The sequence below is a fragment of the Musca vetustissima genome, unplaced genomic scaffold (assembly GCF_032173495.1).
Source record: "Musca vetustissima isolate MV318-11 ecotype Yass unplaced genomic scaffold, APGP_CSIRO_Mvet_v1 utg12302, whole genome shotgun sequence".
Taxonomy (NCBI): domain Eukaryota; kingdom Metazoa; phylum Arthropoda; class Insecta; order Diptera; family Muscidae; genus Musca; species Musca vetustissima.
The window spans coordinates 126,294-145,669 of record NW_026880463.1 but is presented as its reverse complement, the minus strand read 5'-3'; the positions used below and the strand labels follow the sequence as shown (position 1 = coordinate 145,669).

Genomic DNA, 19,376 nt, shown 5'->3' with positions numbered 1-19,376 from the left:
GTCTGTATGTATTGATGAAGATCATGAACAACCAAAAACGGACCTCGAGCTGCAGAATATTGGCACCGTAATAATGCATGATCGTCATGTGATATAACCTAAAGATTTCTTCAACCAGAATATGACTGTAGTCTGTCCAAGATGGCATCTATTGTTGCATAGAAACAACGCCTCTTGTACAGTGGTTTAGGTCAATCATATCTTGTGTCATCCTATTGTGTGGATGACGATATTGATTGTTAGAATTTCAGGGGAATTTGGATGCATTTAATGATTTAAAAACCATTTGAAATAATTTTTGCAGAATTTGGATGCATTTCATGATTTAAAAACCACTTTGAAAGAATTTTTGCTCCCCATTTGTGATTTGAACCTGTACCCATAGACTTGTATTGTGGGAGTTGCGTAGAACCATATAAACATTTTTCAATCAGCTGATAGTTGATAAGGTTGTAGTCGGTCCTAGGTGATAAGGCTTCCAGCTATTGTTGCCTAGAAACAACGCCTCTTTGAATTTTGTACAGTGGTCGAGGTCCTTGCTTATTTAGTGATAGCATTTTCACTGGGTGTGCACAATCTCCTATCAATCATATTTTGTGTTATCCTATTTTGTTGATACCGCATTGATTATTAGAATTTCAGAAGGATTTGAATGCATTTCATCTGGATGTATACGTAACCCCCCTTTCACAAATATTCAAAAAACTACTTCAAAGGATTTGTCCTCCTCCGTTGGATTTAAACCTGAAACCCATTGGACTGTAGTATGAGAGTTGCGTGGAGTCAACTGAAATTCCAACTGAATTCGGCCAAAAACGAAGGACAGCCAAAAACGGATCGTTTGCCGCAGAACACTGAGCACATCCTTGAATTTTGTACTGTGGTTTGGGTCTTTGCTTAATTAGTGTTACATTTTCCTCTGAGTGGCGCTATCTAATATTAATGCAATTTTGTGTTGATGACGAGGTTGTTTATTAGAATTTCTGGGGACTTTTGGGTGGACTTTGGATTTTACATGGAAAGGTATTTAAGTCTATTTTTAGAAATTCCTTGAGTATTTCTGTCGCCGATACTGTCAAAAGGAAAGTTGAACAAAGACGTACGACAATATGAAATTTGCAAACCACAATAAAACAACGAGAATACAGACGATACTTACTTTCTTTGACTACACTTTTAATAAAATTCTATTTAAGACTCTTCGTTCTTTGATTTATTTCAAATGCTTAATTTTTTTATATTTGATCTTGACGATCCATTTAGTTGAAACTTCAAGACGAAGAGTTGAGTGTTCTTCCTCTTGCGATGGGATTTCATCGGTTATGATTTATCGAAGTCGATGAAGTACATATCGACGTCGTCATCGATTTTACTGCATCGATTTCCAACGTCCGATATTGGAACTTTCGTGACGGATTTTAATATCAAATTGTACAATGGACATTTTAATTTTTATACCCTTCACCACACTGTGGTACAGGGTATTATGTCTTTGTCCATATGTTTGTAACAACCAAAGGAATCGATATAGACCCATGGTTCCTTTTGAGAATATGCATAGAATCACATTTTGAGTCGATTTATGCATGTCCGTCTGTCCGTCCATGTATTTTTGTACAAAGTACAGGTCGCATTTATGATCCGAATTGGATGAAATTTGGCACAGCCCATTGGTTTGGCCCAAGGACGAACCTTATTGATTTTGGAGAAAATCGGTTCAGATTAAGATATAGCTCCCATATATATTTTCGTCCGATTTTAGGTAAATGTTGCACCAAAGTCCCTGAAAATTTGCACGAATTTTGGCATAGCGTAATAAATTACGTCGACAATGATGTGTGCTAAATTTCGGTAAAATCGGTTCAGATTTAGATATAGCTCCCAAATATAGTTTCGCCCGATTTTATACAAATGGAGCACCAAAGTCCTTAAAAATCATTAGATTTGCACCAATTTTGGCATAGCGTACTGAATTAAGTCGACAATGATGTGTGCTAATTTTCGGGAAAATCGGTTCAGATTTAGATATAGCTCCCATATATAGTTTCCCTCGATTTTAGGTAAATGGTGCACTAAAGTCCCTGAAAATCATTAGATTTGCACGAATTTTGTCTCTGTTGAATATACCCAAAGTAGTCGGTCCAGTCCGACTTTACTACCTCACTTACTGTTTTTTTAAATTTGTTTGTCTTCTTTTTAATATTTTTCCATTTTTCTACAGCTTCCTTTGTTGTCCTCATTTATATCAATTTCAAATTACAAAGCCTATTCTTTCTTCATTCTGTAGTTACAATTTCCTAACATTGCATCAACTTTTGGTATTTGGCACGAAATCACAATTTAACCAAAGGAAGATGAAGAAGATGCAAAAAACTATTTTTCTAAGGTTTTACGCTTAACTGAACATTTGGAATATTGATGAGTTGCTTTATGACCGAAAATTGATCACGTTTGCCATAGATGAAAATATTTGATGTCAGCTATTTTTAGTTTAGTTTCGTTTTTTTGTTGGTTTGCAACATTTAAATAAACTATGGAACTATTAGTGTATCCTTTTTTTTGTGATTTTTCGTTGTTGTTATGAATTAATGGCTGCCTACCTGCCTAGTTTTTTTACAAAAAATCACAAAATCGTGACATGTTTTACTTATGGACATTATAATGTCCCCACAAAAAAAAAACCTTGAACGAAAAAATGAAAAACCGAAAAATGAAAAATTCGTGATTTGTATTCATTATATTAATAATAGATTTGTATAGAATAAATATCACAAAAAATACTACAAGTTTTTTTTTTGCGAAACATATTTTGCCATAAATTGTCAATCCTAATTTTGGGGGTAACATATTGTATGACAATATCCACTCAAAATTGGTTTCTATTACACATAAAAGAACCACGCCGAACAACAACAATCATTTGAATTATATTATTATACAAATGTGGTTATATATTATATACAGAAATATATATTTGTGTTTTTTATTTCGATATTCAGTCAGATTTATGACCACTTAATATATATTAATAGCAACAAGTCATGTTAAATTGTGATATATTTTCTAATCAGTGAAGCCATTTAGTGAGTAGAAAAAAACTAGTCAAATGTCAAAATGTTATTCATAATGTTCGGTAGGCATATTAGATTAATGCATATTCGACATTATTTATATGTGATAGTAAATACAAACTAAATGTGGATTAGCAGAGTGTGTTCACGTAACGAACAGAGATTTTCGAACAGAGAGGAGTGGGTTTTAAAAATTTGAATTTTGGTATTCTTTTTAATTCGAACCTACACTAATGCAAGGATGTCTCTTAAAAATTCAAGTGCAACTCTCAACAACTCTTAAAGATATAGCCGATTTATTGTGTCAGCATCAAGCGACGGCAGAAGTGCTTCTCAAACATTAAACGCGCTTTTCTCGCTGAGAAAAGGGCTAAACAGAATGTTCGCGTTGAGCGTTTTTAGTTATCGCGTTAACGCACGCAAAAAGTTAAAATATATTTAACTCCGAAGCGCAGCGCACAACAAGCGTTTGTGTTATCGTTTCCTTGTGGTTGTTGTATTTTCGATAACATATAAAGCGACGGATGGCTCAACGCGAGCATTCTGCTTAGCCCTTAAGATGTAGGCTGCCACAAGGAAGAAGGGATGGCGGCTAGCAAATTTTGGCGAGCGGGCTTCAGTTCGAAATACAGAAGTTGCAGAACGAAGGGGCGAGACTATGGTGGTGTCTTATTCTAGAGAAGGCAAATCGCACAAATACACAGAACAGACCGAATACATAAAAACTCTACTAGCAAATATCGAAATGTTCGTAGAATTTATCGATAGTCTGAATACTGCTGTGAATATGAGCGATATTGATAGCGGGTATAGGAAAATAGGAAATGAAATACGATCTGGTGATTCGTGATCGGTGGATGGAGCTATTAAAAAATTCAAAATGGCAGGAGGATAAAGGCAAGCCCAAGAGGAAATTGACAATCTTCAATCGGTATCAGACAAAGAAGCTTGTGACCGATATGAATGATATTATGACGAATTGTATGAAAAAAAACCGTGAGGCGGCAGGGTTACGTGCAAGATATAAGGAGATAGAACTTGCTCTGAAAACAATGCAAGACGACAAAGATTGCCTTAAAAAAATTGTTGTCGTGGCAGGTAAAAGGTGAAGAGCGAATTATGCATGCCCGGAATTAGAAAAGCAAGTTCACGAACATAAAAATGAATTGTTGGTGACTGCAGAGAAATCCCAGGCAGCAGGAGAATCATGGGAAAAGAGGAAAGGAAACTTTTGGCGCTATCGGAAAACAACCGTCGAGTAGTAAATGCAAAACGCGATGAGGCCAGACTAATGGTTGCCAATGCCATTAAGGATTGGCAAATGTAAAGTGAAATCCCATTTCCACATATTTCGTATTCACATAAATTGGCTCCGAGTTGAAAAGTACGATGATGTGGCTGGTGAGCACGAAGCAAGTCGATAAGGGAATACTTGCTGAGAAAGGTAATGCCATGTTCTGACGGGCATTCGAACAACGTAGTTCGCTCTCAGAATTACGTATATGAATTAACCCGTTCATACAACACTATTCTTAATTCATGTCATCAGAGTTTTTTTATTTCAAACTTTTTGTTTCTTGTTTCACACCATAATCACATATGGATCTAAATAGAAAAAATAATTCTCTTTCTCCTGACTATAATATCAACCCCTATCTCTTAACTTTTAATTCATGTTTTCCATTTTTTCTGAAAATATTGTTTTTTTCAATACATTTTTATATTTTCTCAACTCAAATGTCACATTTAAAAAATGGGCGAATTTTTGTTTGGGTTTCCCCACTTTTGTTTCTCGTTTTGTACGCTAATTAGAACCAAGGGGAAAGAAATGCACATTGCATTATGTAGACAACAAAATTTACATCCTTCTGCATATATAAAATCTAGAATTGTGGTTACTTTTCATTCATCATTTTCAATTTTACTGAAAAAGTTTGAAAAATTTAAAAAATTTTTCATGCTGTCAAAATTAATTTATTTTCGATAAATTCTCTCAATTGTTAGAGATGGGACAAAATTCTTGGTGATTCAGAGAGTGATTCGAATTGAACAACGTACAAAAGTCGGTGTTCGCTCAGACAATTTTGTATGGGGAACTAAGTAATTACTTCATAATTTAGGGTCGAACAACGAATGAGAGAGCGAACAACGCTCGTCTGTACATGGCATAAATCGCCAGTGGGTGTCTTTTTTGCTGCTAGGAAGATGAAGCCGGTGGATAATGGCCTTGAACCGACAACAATCGATAATTGGTCCGGTAAGAGGAAGCCAGCAATTATGGAGGTGGTGAAAAGAGTTGCTATAAATACTGGAAATACGGAACAACGATGACGACTAACAAAAATAAAATGAAGTCTTTGGACAGAAGCGGGGACAAGAAGAAGGAAGTTGACGCTAAAATGAAGCTTGCGGATGACCCAGCTTTAAAAATGATGCTGCCGACCAGAGATGTGGAGAAGCCAGTTGAAAATCGTGTTATCGAGAATCTTGGAAGAAGTAACCGACAGATAAAGGTGGAGGTGCCAGCATGAGAAGCTGGTTGAAGAGATGACGGTGTTACTTGAATGCGATTACCTAGATCTTTTTGGATTCTCTTAATATTTAAATTGTTGTATTTTATAGCTATTATATTGTGGAATAGTCTTCTATATGAAGGGTTCTCTAATGTCAAGCGACTGAATGAAAAAATAGATCCCTGTACAACTATATTCTCTCTCCTCTACACAAGAGACCCTCAATATTTTTATTATAAAAAATACAAGTTGGCTACTTGAACAACTGTTAATCTGAAAATTGGTTCTAGGTCAAATAAAATTGGATATTCCACCTTTTAAGGGGACCCCCCCATTCTCGGCGTCAAAATTTTTGTTGATATAATTCGAATCTACACTGATTAAAGAATGTCTCTACAAAATTTCAAGTGAAAATCTCAAGAACTCTTGAAGATATATCCGATTTATTGTGTCAGCATCAAGTGACGGCTGAAGGGCTTCTCAAACTTTAAACGCGTTTTTCTCTTTTGCGAATGGCGGGCACGATAACTCAAAAACTAATAATCCAATCGGTTCCAAATTTTGCAACGTTTCTCTGGGAGTGTATAGCTCTCGTATGAACAAGGATAAAGCCAATCGGTAAAGATCTTCCTTATTTTTTAACTTGGTTTTTGGTAAAAAATCGGAGATTTTCCAAAAATATTTTTTCAAAGGTCCACCATTTTGATAATTTTAGAGCGAAGTCAATAATCCTAGTTCATACGAGAGCCAGACATGTACTCTTTCTAACACCGTTGGAATTTTCGGATTCCGATGTTCTAGTAAGGAGTTATCATGCCCGCCATCAAAAATAAGGACTTTCCTTTAATTACAAAAAACAACAACAAAACAACAACAAACATTTTTTGTAAATTATTTTTCTTCTCTTTTAAATCTTCAAATATATATGTGCAAAGTTACAAACCTTAACAAGCATTGGCCCATTGAAAATCTTGAAAAGTTAAAATCGAGAATGGGTGGGGTTCCCTTAAAGCTCGTAACTATTTACCTCTTAAATTTGAATTTTATCATATACACTTATGAACTTACTTATCCACTTCAGGCTATATGAGAAGTTATATAATTTTCAGAGCCTATTCTTTTAACAATCACATATAAGATATCCTGCAGTAGTTGAAATTTGGCGTGAAATGACTTCAACCTACCTTCAAGACAATTTTTGGGTCTTTTTCATTTTCAGGGCCTTTCTAGCCCTGTTATTTGCACGTTTCTCCGGGTCCGAATCCCACAACAATCCCACCGGAGGAACAGAAATTATTTCAAAGTGGTTTCGAATATTTTTAAAAAGGGGGCTCACATTTTCCTCCATATTAAATGCATCTGAAGCTGTCCAGAGTGAAATGACAGCACTAAATAAGCAAAGACCCTAACCACAAAAAGCTACGTTAGATGACAGTCCCATTAAAAGTCGATCATGAAAAGTAGACTTTGCGATTTTCCCAAAGATCAAAAATTGAATTTGACTTTTAAACTTTTCAATATAAAAAGTCAATTATCGAAAACTTACTTATCCCTACAAACGAAGCCATCCAGAGTGAGATGACAACACTGAATAAGCAAAGACCGCAACCACGACACAAATTTAGCGAGGCGATGCTCATAAGCAACGATAGATGGGACTGTCATCTAATATGACATGCTACTTCAAACTAATCATCGACATAGCTGGAAAAAAATATTGAGACGAGGTGTAGCGCAGGGGATAGTGTCCTTGATTACAACCCGAATACGAATCCTAGCGAAGGAGCACAAATTGTTTCAAAGTGGTTTCGACTATTTGTAAAAAAGGACATTATCCTCTAGATGAAATGAATGCAAAGCCTCCTGACATTATAATTCTCGGCAACAACACATGATGATAGCAGAAAATATAAATGGCAAGAAATACCGCCATTCAGAGGGAAATTACAACACTAAATAAGCAAAGACCCGAATCACTTTACAAAATTCATGGTGGTTTTGTTTCTAGGAAACTGTAGATGCCAGCCCCATAAAATCGGACATTCAACATCGGACTTACTTAGCTTGTATAAAACCGCTGAATAATCCATATTTTGTTGAAGTTCCATGCTCCCAAGTAGTGTAAGGAGAGAAAATCCCCAATTAGTATCTGTTTCGATGTCCAAAACTATAATCTACCCTTGATGAATAAAGCATTCTAATCGATCACACTGAAGTCGGTTAAATATTCCTACTATTTACAAAAATATTTCAACACCACATTTGGAAATATCATTGCCGATATGAACACATCCAATACAATGCTGTCCTTAAATTTAAAACACTTCTGCATTCATATTTTAATTATTTCATGGCAACATTTTCTATACACGCACAAATTATAAAAAATATTTAAAAATAAATAAAAAATAGCACTGAAAATATTAATTTAAATAACCATGACCAAGGATGTCGTGTGAATATCCGTCATTATATAACAATTTGGAGGAAAATCATGTTTTTTAACTTGTTCTCGACGTCACATTTTACTTAGAATTGACAAATCCCCCACTGAAATAAATAAAACCAACAACAGCAAAACCCTTTCATTGAATAAATTATACACAAAAATAGGAAACCACATTTCAATAGCATTGAAAAATCTACGGAAATACGTTAAAGGAAATACATACATGTGTATGTAAGACGACTTACATACACATGTTACGTTGACGACATTTTCAAGATTTAAAAAAATATAAATATATTTGGTAAATCCCCAAGCAGAACCTACTTAAGAAATATACATATGTATGTATGTACATACGTTAATGTGGACATGAACTACATAACGAAGGATGAGACCCCATCATAATGACTGTGATAATGACAACGACCATGGAGAATGTTTCTGGTTGGTCGATGCCAATGACGTTTGACAATAATTATGATGGAAATAAGGATTTTCGATAATGATGATGATTATCGTTGTCATCGTCATCATCATTGCCACAATCATGGTAATGAAAAATGTAATCATCATTCATTGATGCCACAGCACCACCCTGCACCACCAACTACAACGACATTATTCGATAACCCCGCACAGTTTATGCTCTTAAAATCCATACCACCAACCTTCCGTTGTTCCTCTCGCATGAATACATTCGCTTATTGTGGACGACTTAACCCACAACCATAAGCCGATTAAAAGTTCCCAAAACATATACTACATAGTTGCATACGTATTTATTTCAATTGATCAAACAACAGTGGTGGTGAGGGGACGAGGTAAAAAATAACAAGACATAAATCTAGTTTTGAAAATTTCTGTTTCGAATTAATTTTCGAATTATAAAAAATCAATATTATTATTTATTATTAATGGAAGGAGATCAATGAAAGGTACTTATTGTAGAGAAATAAATCAGGTAACTATTTTCCAAAATTAAATTACAGTGTGCTTGCATGCTTCTAGCAAGAATTCAAGTAACTAGTGAACTGACCGATGAAAGTCCAATATCGAAAGGAGTCAGGTAAGGATGCATACTATCACCTTTTCTCTTTATAAATATTCACAGAAATTATAGTTGAAAAAAAAAAAAACAAAACAAACACCTCAACCACTGCAGTGCACTGTACAATATTTTAGGAATTAAACTCTTCGTGAAACAATGAGGCTTGAACAGCCATCATACCAATTCTGGTATAAGCGAAATGATTTTAACATCCAAAAAAATGGCAATCGAACTCAGTGGAAATTAAAATGGCGGTGAAAGCGGAGTTGAGATGATAATGTCGAAGAACGCTAAGAAGTCCTTGGAGACATGGAAACCAATATCTGACCGTGTGATAATGTCTCGATTCAAGAGCAACACGTCACCAAAGTATAGTGCTATGAAAGGCGCTAAAGATACTGTAAAAGATGAAGTCAACTCACAATGATTCTCATGGGTGACTTAAACGCTAAAATAGGAATCGATAAGACTATGCTGGTTCAGCAATGGGAAAACATGGATGTGAAGTCATAAACAATAACCGAGAACGACTTACAGAACTGTGTCAAACATTCCAGCTGGTCATTGGTGGCTCCATCTTCTCGCACAAGGATATTCAAATACACATGGACGTCATCTCGCGGCAATACTTGCAATCAAATTAATCACATATGCGTTAATTGAAGATGGAAAATCTCCCTGTCAGACGTCAGAAATAAATAAATCATAAGCAAAATCAAGATAAAACTGCAATGCCCAAGAACGTGGCCCAATAATAAAGACGTCCGATATGACTAGATGTTTTCACCCGAGCTGTCAAAATGCTTTCAACTTTAACTCATGTTTGTGTAAACGTAAACAAAAAATATAAGAGTTTACGGAGTTTTCAAGAAAAATTGCCGATAAAATTGGGCCATGCCCATGAAGAAATACCCGGCACTCAAGTTTACGCCTATAACAACACTGTAAGAAACACCCTAGCTACGACAATACAATACCAAGTTGTGAAAGAAACATTGAGCGTAGTTCAAAATCAGAGAAAAAGCCGGATATCAGATCTAAGCTTGAACCTAATTTCTCAAAGATGGAAACTCAAATTATGCAAAGTCAAGTAGAAAACATTCTGAGAGATAAACAAGTTGGCTTCAAATCAAATGAAAGCTGTGTGACCAGCCCACACTTGTAATGGTAGGCTCTGAGAAAGCTACACCGAACAATAGATAGTCTCACAAATAGAAGGTGCACCAGGAGGCAAGCAATAAAAGATCGAAATGGTAGGCTACTATCAAACAATGATGAGCAAACTCAGAGATGGAGAGAACATTTCGAAGAAATCAGAATCGTCAAAACTCGTGAAACCCTCCCTGCTTCAATGAAATAAAAGAGGTAATAGAACACTCGCGCCTTTCTTCAATTTCAAGAAAACTTTCGATACCATTAGAGGTAGGAAGATACAGAAATCTCAGTTCTTCACAACGGGAACGTAAAGGATGCTCTTTGTCTCCCCTACTGTTCATCATGGTGAGATTAAATCAAGAAAACAAAGGCCATGAAAATTATGAACACCACTACGGCAAACATCAGAATATTCTGACCCAACACCAATGGTAACGTAGAGCTGGATTGGCCGCACCTTAAGAAAAGAAGGGATTAAGAGATCGAGGTCGACCAAGAAACGCCTGCCGGTGAACAATAAGGTAATACGTCTATATTTTTTCAAATTGACGTTTTAACTTAAGATAACGATATATCGAAGTATTTATCTAGATAACAGGGTGCGCAAAAATTCGCTCGCGAATGAATTAAAATACATTCTTTTCGTTTTGTGCTCATTTTAGGAATGAATTTATGGCGATAAATTCTTTACCAAATGAACATTCGCTAAAGAATGTTTGCACAAACATAACAAACGACTGAGAGCACCACAACAACGATCATTCGTTTCGTTTGGTTGTTGAAATTCTTTCTGACATTCTCTCACGAATGAAAACAAACATTCCAGCATTCTATCGAATGCTCAAAACATCAACAACAATAACAACAAACGTTCGTGAACTCAATAGTTGTTGGACATGTATTTTGTTATTCCACACACTTTCTGCTACTCACACATTCATTTGTTGTGTGTGTGTGTGTCTTATCTTTTTTATGATATTTTTGTTTGTGGTTGTTTTTAACATAGCTCGCTAGCATTCGTGAACTTCTTTTTTGAATTTTTCAAAAGAATATTCTTCAGCAAAGAATGCTCGCGAATGAATGAATCGGCTACGCTTGTAGCGAAGTTTTGTCGTTCGTGAATTTTTCGTGCAATGCGAACATTCCCGAGAGATTGCATATGTTTGTTCATTCATTGTAACTTTATTATTCGCGATAAATTCGAATTCTCGCCGTGAGCATTCGTGAGAAAGAGTGTATATTAATCATTCTCCCTGCTAGATAATATTTCACATCTGGAAAATAGCAGCTATTTTTGAGAAGATTATATTTTTAAAACACTTTAATTTTTTAAATTTAAAATTCGTTTTTATTTTTGTTTTTATATTTCTTAAATTGAAAACTCCACCATATATTGGAATGCCATCTTTATGATTTTCCATCGTATTTCATTATTTAATTTTCATTAAAGAAAAATCAATTAACATTTCCTTCCTCTTACGTATGTATGTATGTACGTAAGCATAAAATTTTAAATGATGTTTGTGTTGACAAAAAAACATTTATCGTTTCGTATCTGTTTTTGGAAGCAGATTACGAATTCTTCATATCTTTTGTTCGTCCCAATTTTTTTTAAGTTCTTAACTTAATTTTTTATTTTTTTTTTTTTATATTAAAACAAACACAAGAGATGTGGACAGAAATATAAATGTATGTCAATACATATGTATGCACATATATCTTTAAAAATTCCACACATTGAACGTATATGACGAAATTGTGGAATAGGGTGGATTTAAATTTTTATAATATCAGATTTCAATTAAATTTCAATACCCTGACAAAATAGTTGTGTATGGTATAAAAAAACGACAAAATTTTCGATTATCGAAATTTGTTATCGTGATCTTATTTTGTTATAACAGATATGACGAATGTATTTCTGTGGCTATTTTGTTTAGATGATAGAGAAATAAAGTGATCAGGAATCTATTATTGTATGCAGCCCACTTGAGATATTCTTGTACAAGATTTACACATTAGAATGAGATGTGTTTTTTCACTACATGTGGTATGTTTGGGTTATATTATGGATTGTAATATGAATTACATTCTTGACCAGTATAAAAATATATTTCGATTTAGCCTTGCTACATTTTTACGATATTTGTTTGTTTGTCACTACTAATTTGATGTTTTATATTGAAAATGGGAAAAATAGGTCCAGGTTTTAATATAATATAATTTTTCATTGTTTAATTTTATTTTCATTTTAATTCAATTTTATTATTTCATGCCACAATTCATTTTTTATTACACCCCATTATTCTCATTCTCAAAAATTTATTATATGAATGCTTTTAAGAATTGTTGTTTGCGTGAGTGTTTGTGTAATTGCTAGATGTGTTAATATGTGTTGTGAAAAGAATTTATCTTAAATTTAATATCAATCACGACGACACACCATCGCTGGGACACGTACACATTCAAGGAGATCTGAGAGCAGAGCAGACATGAGGACAGCAAAAATGAAGGACAGACAATATTTTTTAGTTTCGTTCTTTCATTTTCATCAAAGAGCTTGATAGATAGATTTCAACACATTGTCATTTTAAGAATGGACTACACAGCAAGTTGACCTCTTTTTCCGGGGATACACACACAAACACCTTTTATATATATATATATACACAAACACATATTATATATACGTGAAGAAGAAAATGTATCTTATATATATATATTATTGGTTTCAATACAAATTTATGCGGGCAAGAATTCTGCACATACTGTCATACGTAGAACACTGCGGCAGTTATGGTGAGGGAGATGAAATTGTTTTCTTGGTAATTATTTTTTTCTTTTCTTTTATAAAAAATAATGGCGAAGCAGAGGAATTGCAACTGATTGAATTGTGAGAGAAGTGAAAACCATCGAAAACAAAAAGAAATAAAATATCATTCCAGCAAGCTTTGCTATCATAGATTTTTTCAAATACCACTTTAAAACCACCACGTAAAGATGTTTGATTTCAACTCTATGTGGAACTATATATATTTCCTTTGGAACTTTGGCTGAAATTGATGGTCGTCGTCTTCGTTGCTGTGATTGATATTTGTTTTCATGTTTGTCCATCCATACAACACGTTCTATCATTTTTGATTCAAGAAAATTGGGTCTGTAGAGTACTAGTGCAGTGTATGCATGTGTGTATGAAAAGAAAACAAATAGTTTCATTTCCTTTCAATTTTCTTTTAAAATGTCCAATCAGAAGGGAGATCGGGAAAGATGAGAAACTTCACTGGACTTTTGAAATACATGAGTCATGGAGCTCGATTCCAATAAGGGCGTACGAACAAAATCAATTTGTTTGTTTATATCCAAATTGGGAGTATTGCCTTAGGAGGATTCGCAATATAATTTTATTGCTTACTTTTGGGAATATACATAAATCAAAAAATTAAAAATATTAATACAAAAATCAAAATATTGTGAATAAAACATTTGTGTTGCTTGAGATTTGGAGTTGCATTATTTTAAGATAAAATCTCACATTCAACGATTATCAGACATAGTGGGAAAACTCTCCACAGATTAAATTCGATTATTAGGATAGCGAATTCAATGATAAAATTATTGTGTGTTCCAGATTATGCTAATTAAGATTAATTCAAGTAGTTCTAAGTGAAAAATAATATAGGCAGTTTTGCAGTTTTTTCGAGGCAGATACTATGAGTCTACTAGATTTATGCGTAACTGAAGACAAAATGTGGAAGAAGTGGCTTTTAATATGGAAGACGAATGGAGTTCACCAAGGGTAACGCACAATCAGTTGTCCATAAAAGCTTCGTATATTTCTGAAGCCACGTTGAGATACTTCAGAGTGAATAAACATGATGACAAAGACTTCCCCTGCAAATGAGAAGGAACCAACCGCTAACGATGAAACAACTTAGTCCGGTACAGAATACTCGAAAGGAGATTAAGGGGACTTCCATTCTACAAAACAAAACAATTTTGGAAAGCCGACCATTATTCGCATTCCCAATTTCAAGCTCTATCCATTCACATGCTACGAAATTGTACTAAATTTAGTACATTTTAGTACTTTTCGCATACTTATAGTTCGAATGTCCAAAATACCCTTTGCTATATCTATTCTACACTGCATCAGAGACCCTCATTTAAAATTTAAGAGTTCTAGATCTACCGGTTCGCCAAATACAAATGGTATGACATTTAGTGTATTTTTGGAATTTGTGTACCGTTCTAGTACGAATTTCCAAAAACCCTGCCTTATCTGTCACCTTTCGACCAAGAGTGACCCTCATCCAAACTTTGAAGGTTCTAGCTTCAGCCGTTTCGTCTGGGCGTTGATGAATCGTTAAATCAGTCAGTCAGTCAATCACTTTACTGTTGGCTGGTAAATATACGACCAATATTATATACATCGTTGTAAATTCGAATTTTTTCTATTGCATGCCGACCTTGGAATTTTGGTCCGAACATAAAAATGAATGGTGTCCTCACCCCTCTGGAAGCGCTGTGAAAATTGAACTAGATGGCATAAATTAAATGTTGGAACGATCTATTCGTCATCAGAACAAAACTAAACTAACGATAATTTCCAAAGTATTTATCCCTGGAAAAATAAACCATCGAGATCACGGAGAACGAAAGATACTGATTAAGAAAAATCTCATTGGCTGGATGATAATGGCAGAGATAAAGGTGAAAGGACTTCTAATGATGGGTCTATATAAAGGGGAATAAGTCTCTTAAGGCTGTGTGAACGACTGAGGCCTATAATCAATGACATTATTGGACCAATGAGCCAATGAGGAAAAACACATCGATACATTCCACTTATTCGTCGACTCTAAAACCGCTTTCGATGGTCCAATCCACTCAGAGGTGTTTAAATTCATGTCTGCGTTCGGCATTCCTGCCAAAATAATACGACTATCCAGGATAGCTTTAACTGGTACAAGGTCAGACGGAAGGTAAAAACGGAAAGGACCTCTCGGAGCCCTACAATACCGAACGAGGATTCAGACAGGTGACGTGTGACCTTTTTAATATCCTGAGAGAAATGACATTCTATACACTAAACAGCATATGTTACTCGCCAACGCCGACGACATCGACATCGAATGGGTCGGACATTGCGAGCGGCAACAGCCACATTTGAACGAATTGAGAAGGAGTCTGTCAAAGTGGTACAGGCAGTAAATGGCGAGAAGACCAAACAGATGTTATCAACGCGTACACTACACTCGCACCAAATGTGGAACATGAAAACTACAGTTTCAGAAACAAGGCCACCTCTCGCCAGATCAAACTCACACTCTACCAAACGCTGATACTACCCGTGCTGTTATATGGATCTGAAACATGGGTACTTGAGCAAGCGAATGGGTAGCTCTTGAAGTGTTTGAGAGAAAAATTATCCGGCAGATCTATGGGCTAATATGCGTAAGAACCATGAGTTGTACAATCTATTCTCAGACATTGTCATTGTCGGACGTATCGGGCTGCAGCGACTACGTTGGCTAGGTCACGTCGTCAGAATGAATGAGGATGCTCAAATAGCTCAAAATGCATATAAAAGCGAGCCAACTGATGTTTCACGCGATTCTGATGGAAAGATCAAGTGGATGACAACATCTTGGAACATGGTCTTTCAAATTAGATGAGCTGCGCACACGACAAAGGCGCCAGGAAATCTTTTTTAAGCTCGGATTATGGAACAAATGTTCTGTAACAAGCCAGCTAAGTAAAGTCAGTATATGTATAATTTTCTAATTTAAATTTTATGTTAGCGAAATATTTAGTCTATGAATAATTGTTATTAGTATTAATTGTTAATACGCATTATTTTGGAATTAATCTTCACCCACAATCTTCGATTTATATAATGTATAATCGAATAAATGTTGCATTTTGTCATTCCTTTTTGAAGAAAATATTGCCCAAAAAAGTGTATTACTAACAATATATACATGTAAAAGTTGCAGAAAAATATGTTTCAATACCGCAACATTCCATTTTTAAGGGTCGTTTTTATTATTTTTTAAATAAATATTTATATTCATTTACAAGTATGGACTATTGAAATATTTTTTAATGTTTCAATTCAATTTCCTTATTATGTTTGAAGTAATTTTATGGTATATTCTTGATTAAAACTAATTGTATTAGTGAAAATTCATATAAGCATTGCAGTGACATTGTAATGTTTCAATTCCATGTCGTTCCTCTATTGGAAAACGGCTTTGGTTGGCTTATATAGATTTCCCTCTTTTCAACTTCTATTAATATTTGTAATTTTTACAAATAAAAGCATGCAATTTAGACAAAAATGTGTATTTACAAAGTTTTCTACGAATTTTTTTGTTTAACAAATTATAACAACATTTAAAGCCACGGCAATTATTTGCTACTTATTATTTGTATATTTTTAGTTTGATTGGTTGTTTGGTTTTGGGTGCCAATACATTTACAAATTAGATTTTGTTATGCTTAAAACACCATGAAGACAATTTAAATAAAAAACAAAATAAAAAAACACAAAGGTAAGTGGAAATCTGGGGACCACTTGTCTACTCAAGAGTCCTGATTTCATGGAAGACAACATCAAAAAGTTGAGATGTATTTTTGTGGTTTGGAATTCAAATGAATTTGAAATTAGAGAGAAAATAAAAAAAAAAAAATAATGATGATGGCTAAATAAATAATAAGAGAATAAATTATTTAAATTTTTGTTGGCTATGAAATAATAAAGGAAGCATTAGCTAAGAGCAAAAAATAAATCGGTTTCAAATTCAGTTTTTGTTTGTTTTTTGTTTCTATACAAAATGTTCATGTTGTTAACAAATTCTTTGCAGATTGGGAATTTGTTAAAAATTGGTATTTTTTGGTTTTGCTTGGCTTAGTTAATAAGCAGTCAATACAAAAAATAAATATAATTGCTATAAAAAATTTATAATAATGGCAAAATTAATGTTACAAGAAACAAAATATTTTTTAAAAGCTAATAAAGTTAAGTAAAAAAATTTGTTAAAAAAAGTAATAATAAATGTGAAACTAACTTTGATGCTAAATTTTCGCGTTTGAATTTTGACCCTTTGATCTATCCAGCTCGCACGACGACCACTTAACGATGGCTTTAAATTTGTTAATTTTTTTTTAGTTGGTTGGCGACAAAAAATTCAACAAATTTTGGTTTCGATTTTCGGTATTCAGTTTTTTTGTTTTTGTCAGAGAAGATAAGTGGAGTAGTAGATTTTTTGGTATTCGAACGTGTAGAAGAAGAAAAATATATTTGGATATTTAAACAAGTTGTAGAATAATATTTTATATCTTAATTATATTATAATTGATATTTGAAAATATTATTTAAAATTGTTATTTAGATTTTTTTGAATAAAAAATATTTTTTTATTAATAACATAAAGAAATCGGGAAAAAGGGGGGTTAAGAATTTTATTTCGATAAATAGTAGAAGATAAAGAGAAAGAGTAGCGGGGAGAAAGAGGGATTCCAAAGTAGTGGTTAATTTTGGTTTACAAATTTTGTAACAGAATAGAATTTGCCTGATTTTTGTAATATTTAAATAGAGGCCAATTTGAAAAAAGCGGGAGAGATAGAGTAGAGTAGGCCCAACTCGGAAACGTATTGAAAAATGGTATAAATAAAAATGTTTAAAATTCGTTTTTTTAAACCTATCGAATTAAATAAAAATATGAAATAAAATTATATTTTTTCCTTTTTTGCTTTGTCAAGTTGTTTTATTTTCTCATTTTCGCAATAATTCTATTATACATATAAACATCAAAAATAAAACTACATTATTAACCGAAAAAGAAGCATTGTTGTTTTTGGATTTCAATAAAATACTCGTTGTACCAATTGAAGTGTTGAAAGCTTTCCAGTAACAGTTTTTTGTTTTTATTTATTTAATTTTTAAAATGGCATACAAACATATACACAGATGCACTTCAAACTATTTTTTTTGTTATTATTGATTCAAGTGGAAATTGCATTTGCAAAATTTATTCATAGATTTTTTATAAAAAGTAAAAAATAATATAATAAACAAACAACAACAAATTTCGCTTATGAAAATGAGTTACCAAATGTTTTGTGAAAAAATGACAGTTGGAGATGGGCATAAAATTGTGTAAAAAATGGTTGAAATTATTCAGTGTTAAATATTAATGCCCTCTCTGAATACACAACGTACTTTAGTTATTTCCTTATTTAGAAGTGCTTCCATGGACCATATCAAATTTAAAAGTTATAGTTTTTGGGATATACCACAATAAATGCCAAAAATATAAGAACAAGAAAAACGTGAGCGTGAGCAAATCGAGACGTACAGGAGTCAGAATGAAGTCGGGAAATTTTACCAGCAAGTAAAACACCAAACCGAGGGCTTGTACTGTAAAAACGTCGATATTCCAAACATTAGATAGTTCCGATATTACATTTCAAACTATCGATTGCTATCGATATTATCGGTAATTTTCCACCACTATTTGGGAATGAAAATGACAGATTTTGTGTTTGTTGAAATTTTGCAGAAATATAAAGAAGAAACAAACAACATATTAAGAAGAAACGATTTATTAATAAAACCACACAGGCGCAGCACTATTGATTCAAAAAGCAAATGCCGAATCCACAAATACAGAATTGAAGGTATGTATAATTTGGCTTTAGTTAAAGCAATGATATTAATAATTTTTGTAACACATTGTAGACTTTTTCCTGGTTTTGAACATTTGGTTGTGTCGCAAATCTCATTTGGGACTGAAAATAAATCACATATGAAATTAAATATCAGATGGCCCTGCTTCAAAGAGAACCACAGTCAGTGGTTTTAATATTGTTGTAATTTTTTCGCGTTTCTGAAAAATGTACGTGCTTCTAAGCTAATTTATATTGTTCGGCTTTGGATAATACTTTTAAGGGTCAATGCGTATTTACTGTCGGCAGTATTATAATTACATATTTATCCAATTTATTTTTTGTCAAAAATACGTATTTTACAATACTCTTTTTCACAAACACAAAGTTGAAAAGGCGCGCAAATTATATTGGCGTATTGGCAAAACCTAACCTTTGTTATTTTGTCCGATAATATCGATAGCCAAAAC

The 19,376-nt window shown here is 33.7% G+C and overlaps 1 protein-coding gene across 1 annotated transcript in view; it reads right to left on the bottom strand.

The window, feature by feature from the left end:
• Positions 1-19,376, bottom strand: part of LOC133326083 (sodium/potassium/calcium exchanger Nckx30C) — a 151,073-nt gene that overhangs the window by 30,090 nt on the left and 101,607 nt on the right. The window contains exon 5 of the mRNA XM_061534759.1: positions 17,307-17,381. Within this exon, the coding sequence (XP_061390743.1) occupies positions 17,307-17,381 (75 nt within the window). The remainder of the gene's footprint in view (positions 1-17,306; positions 17,382-19,376) is intronic.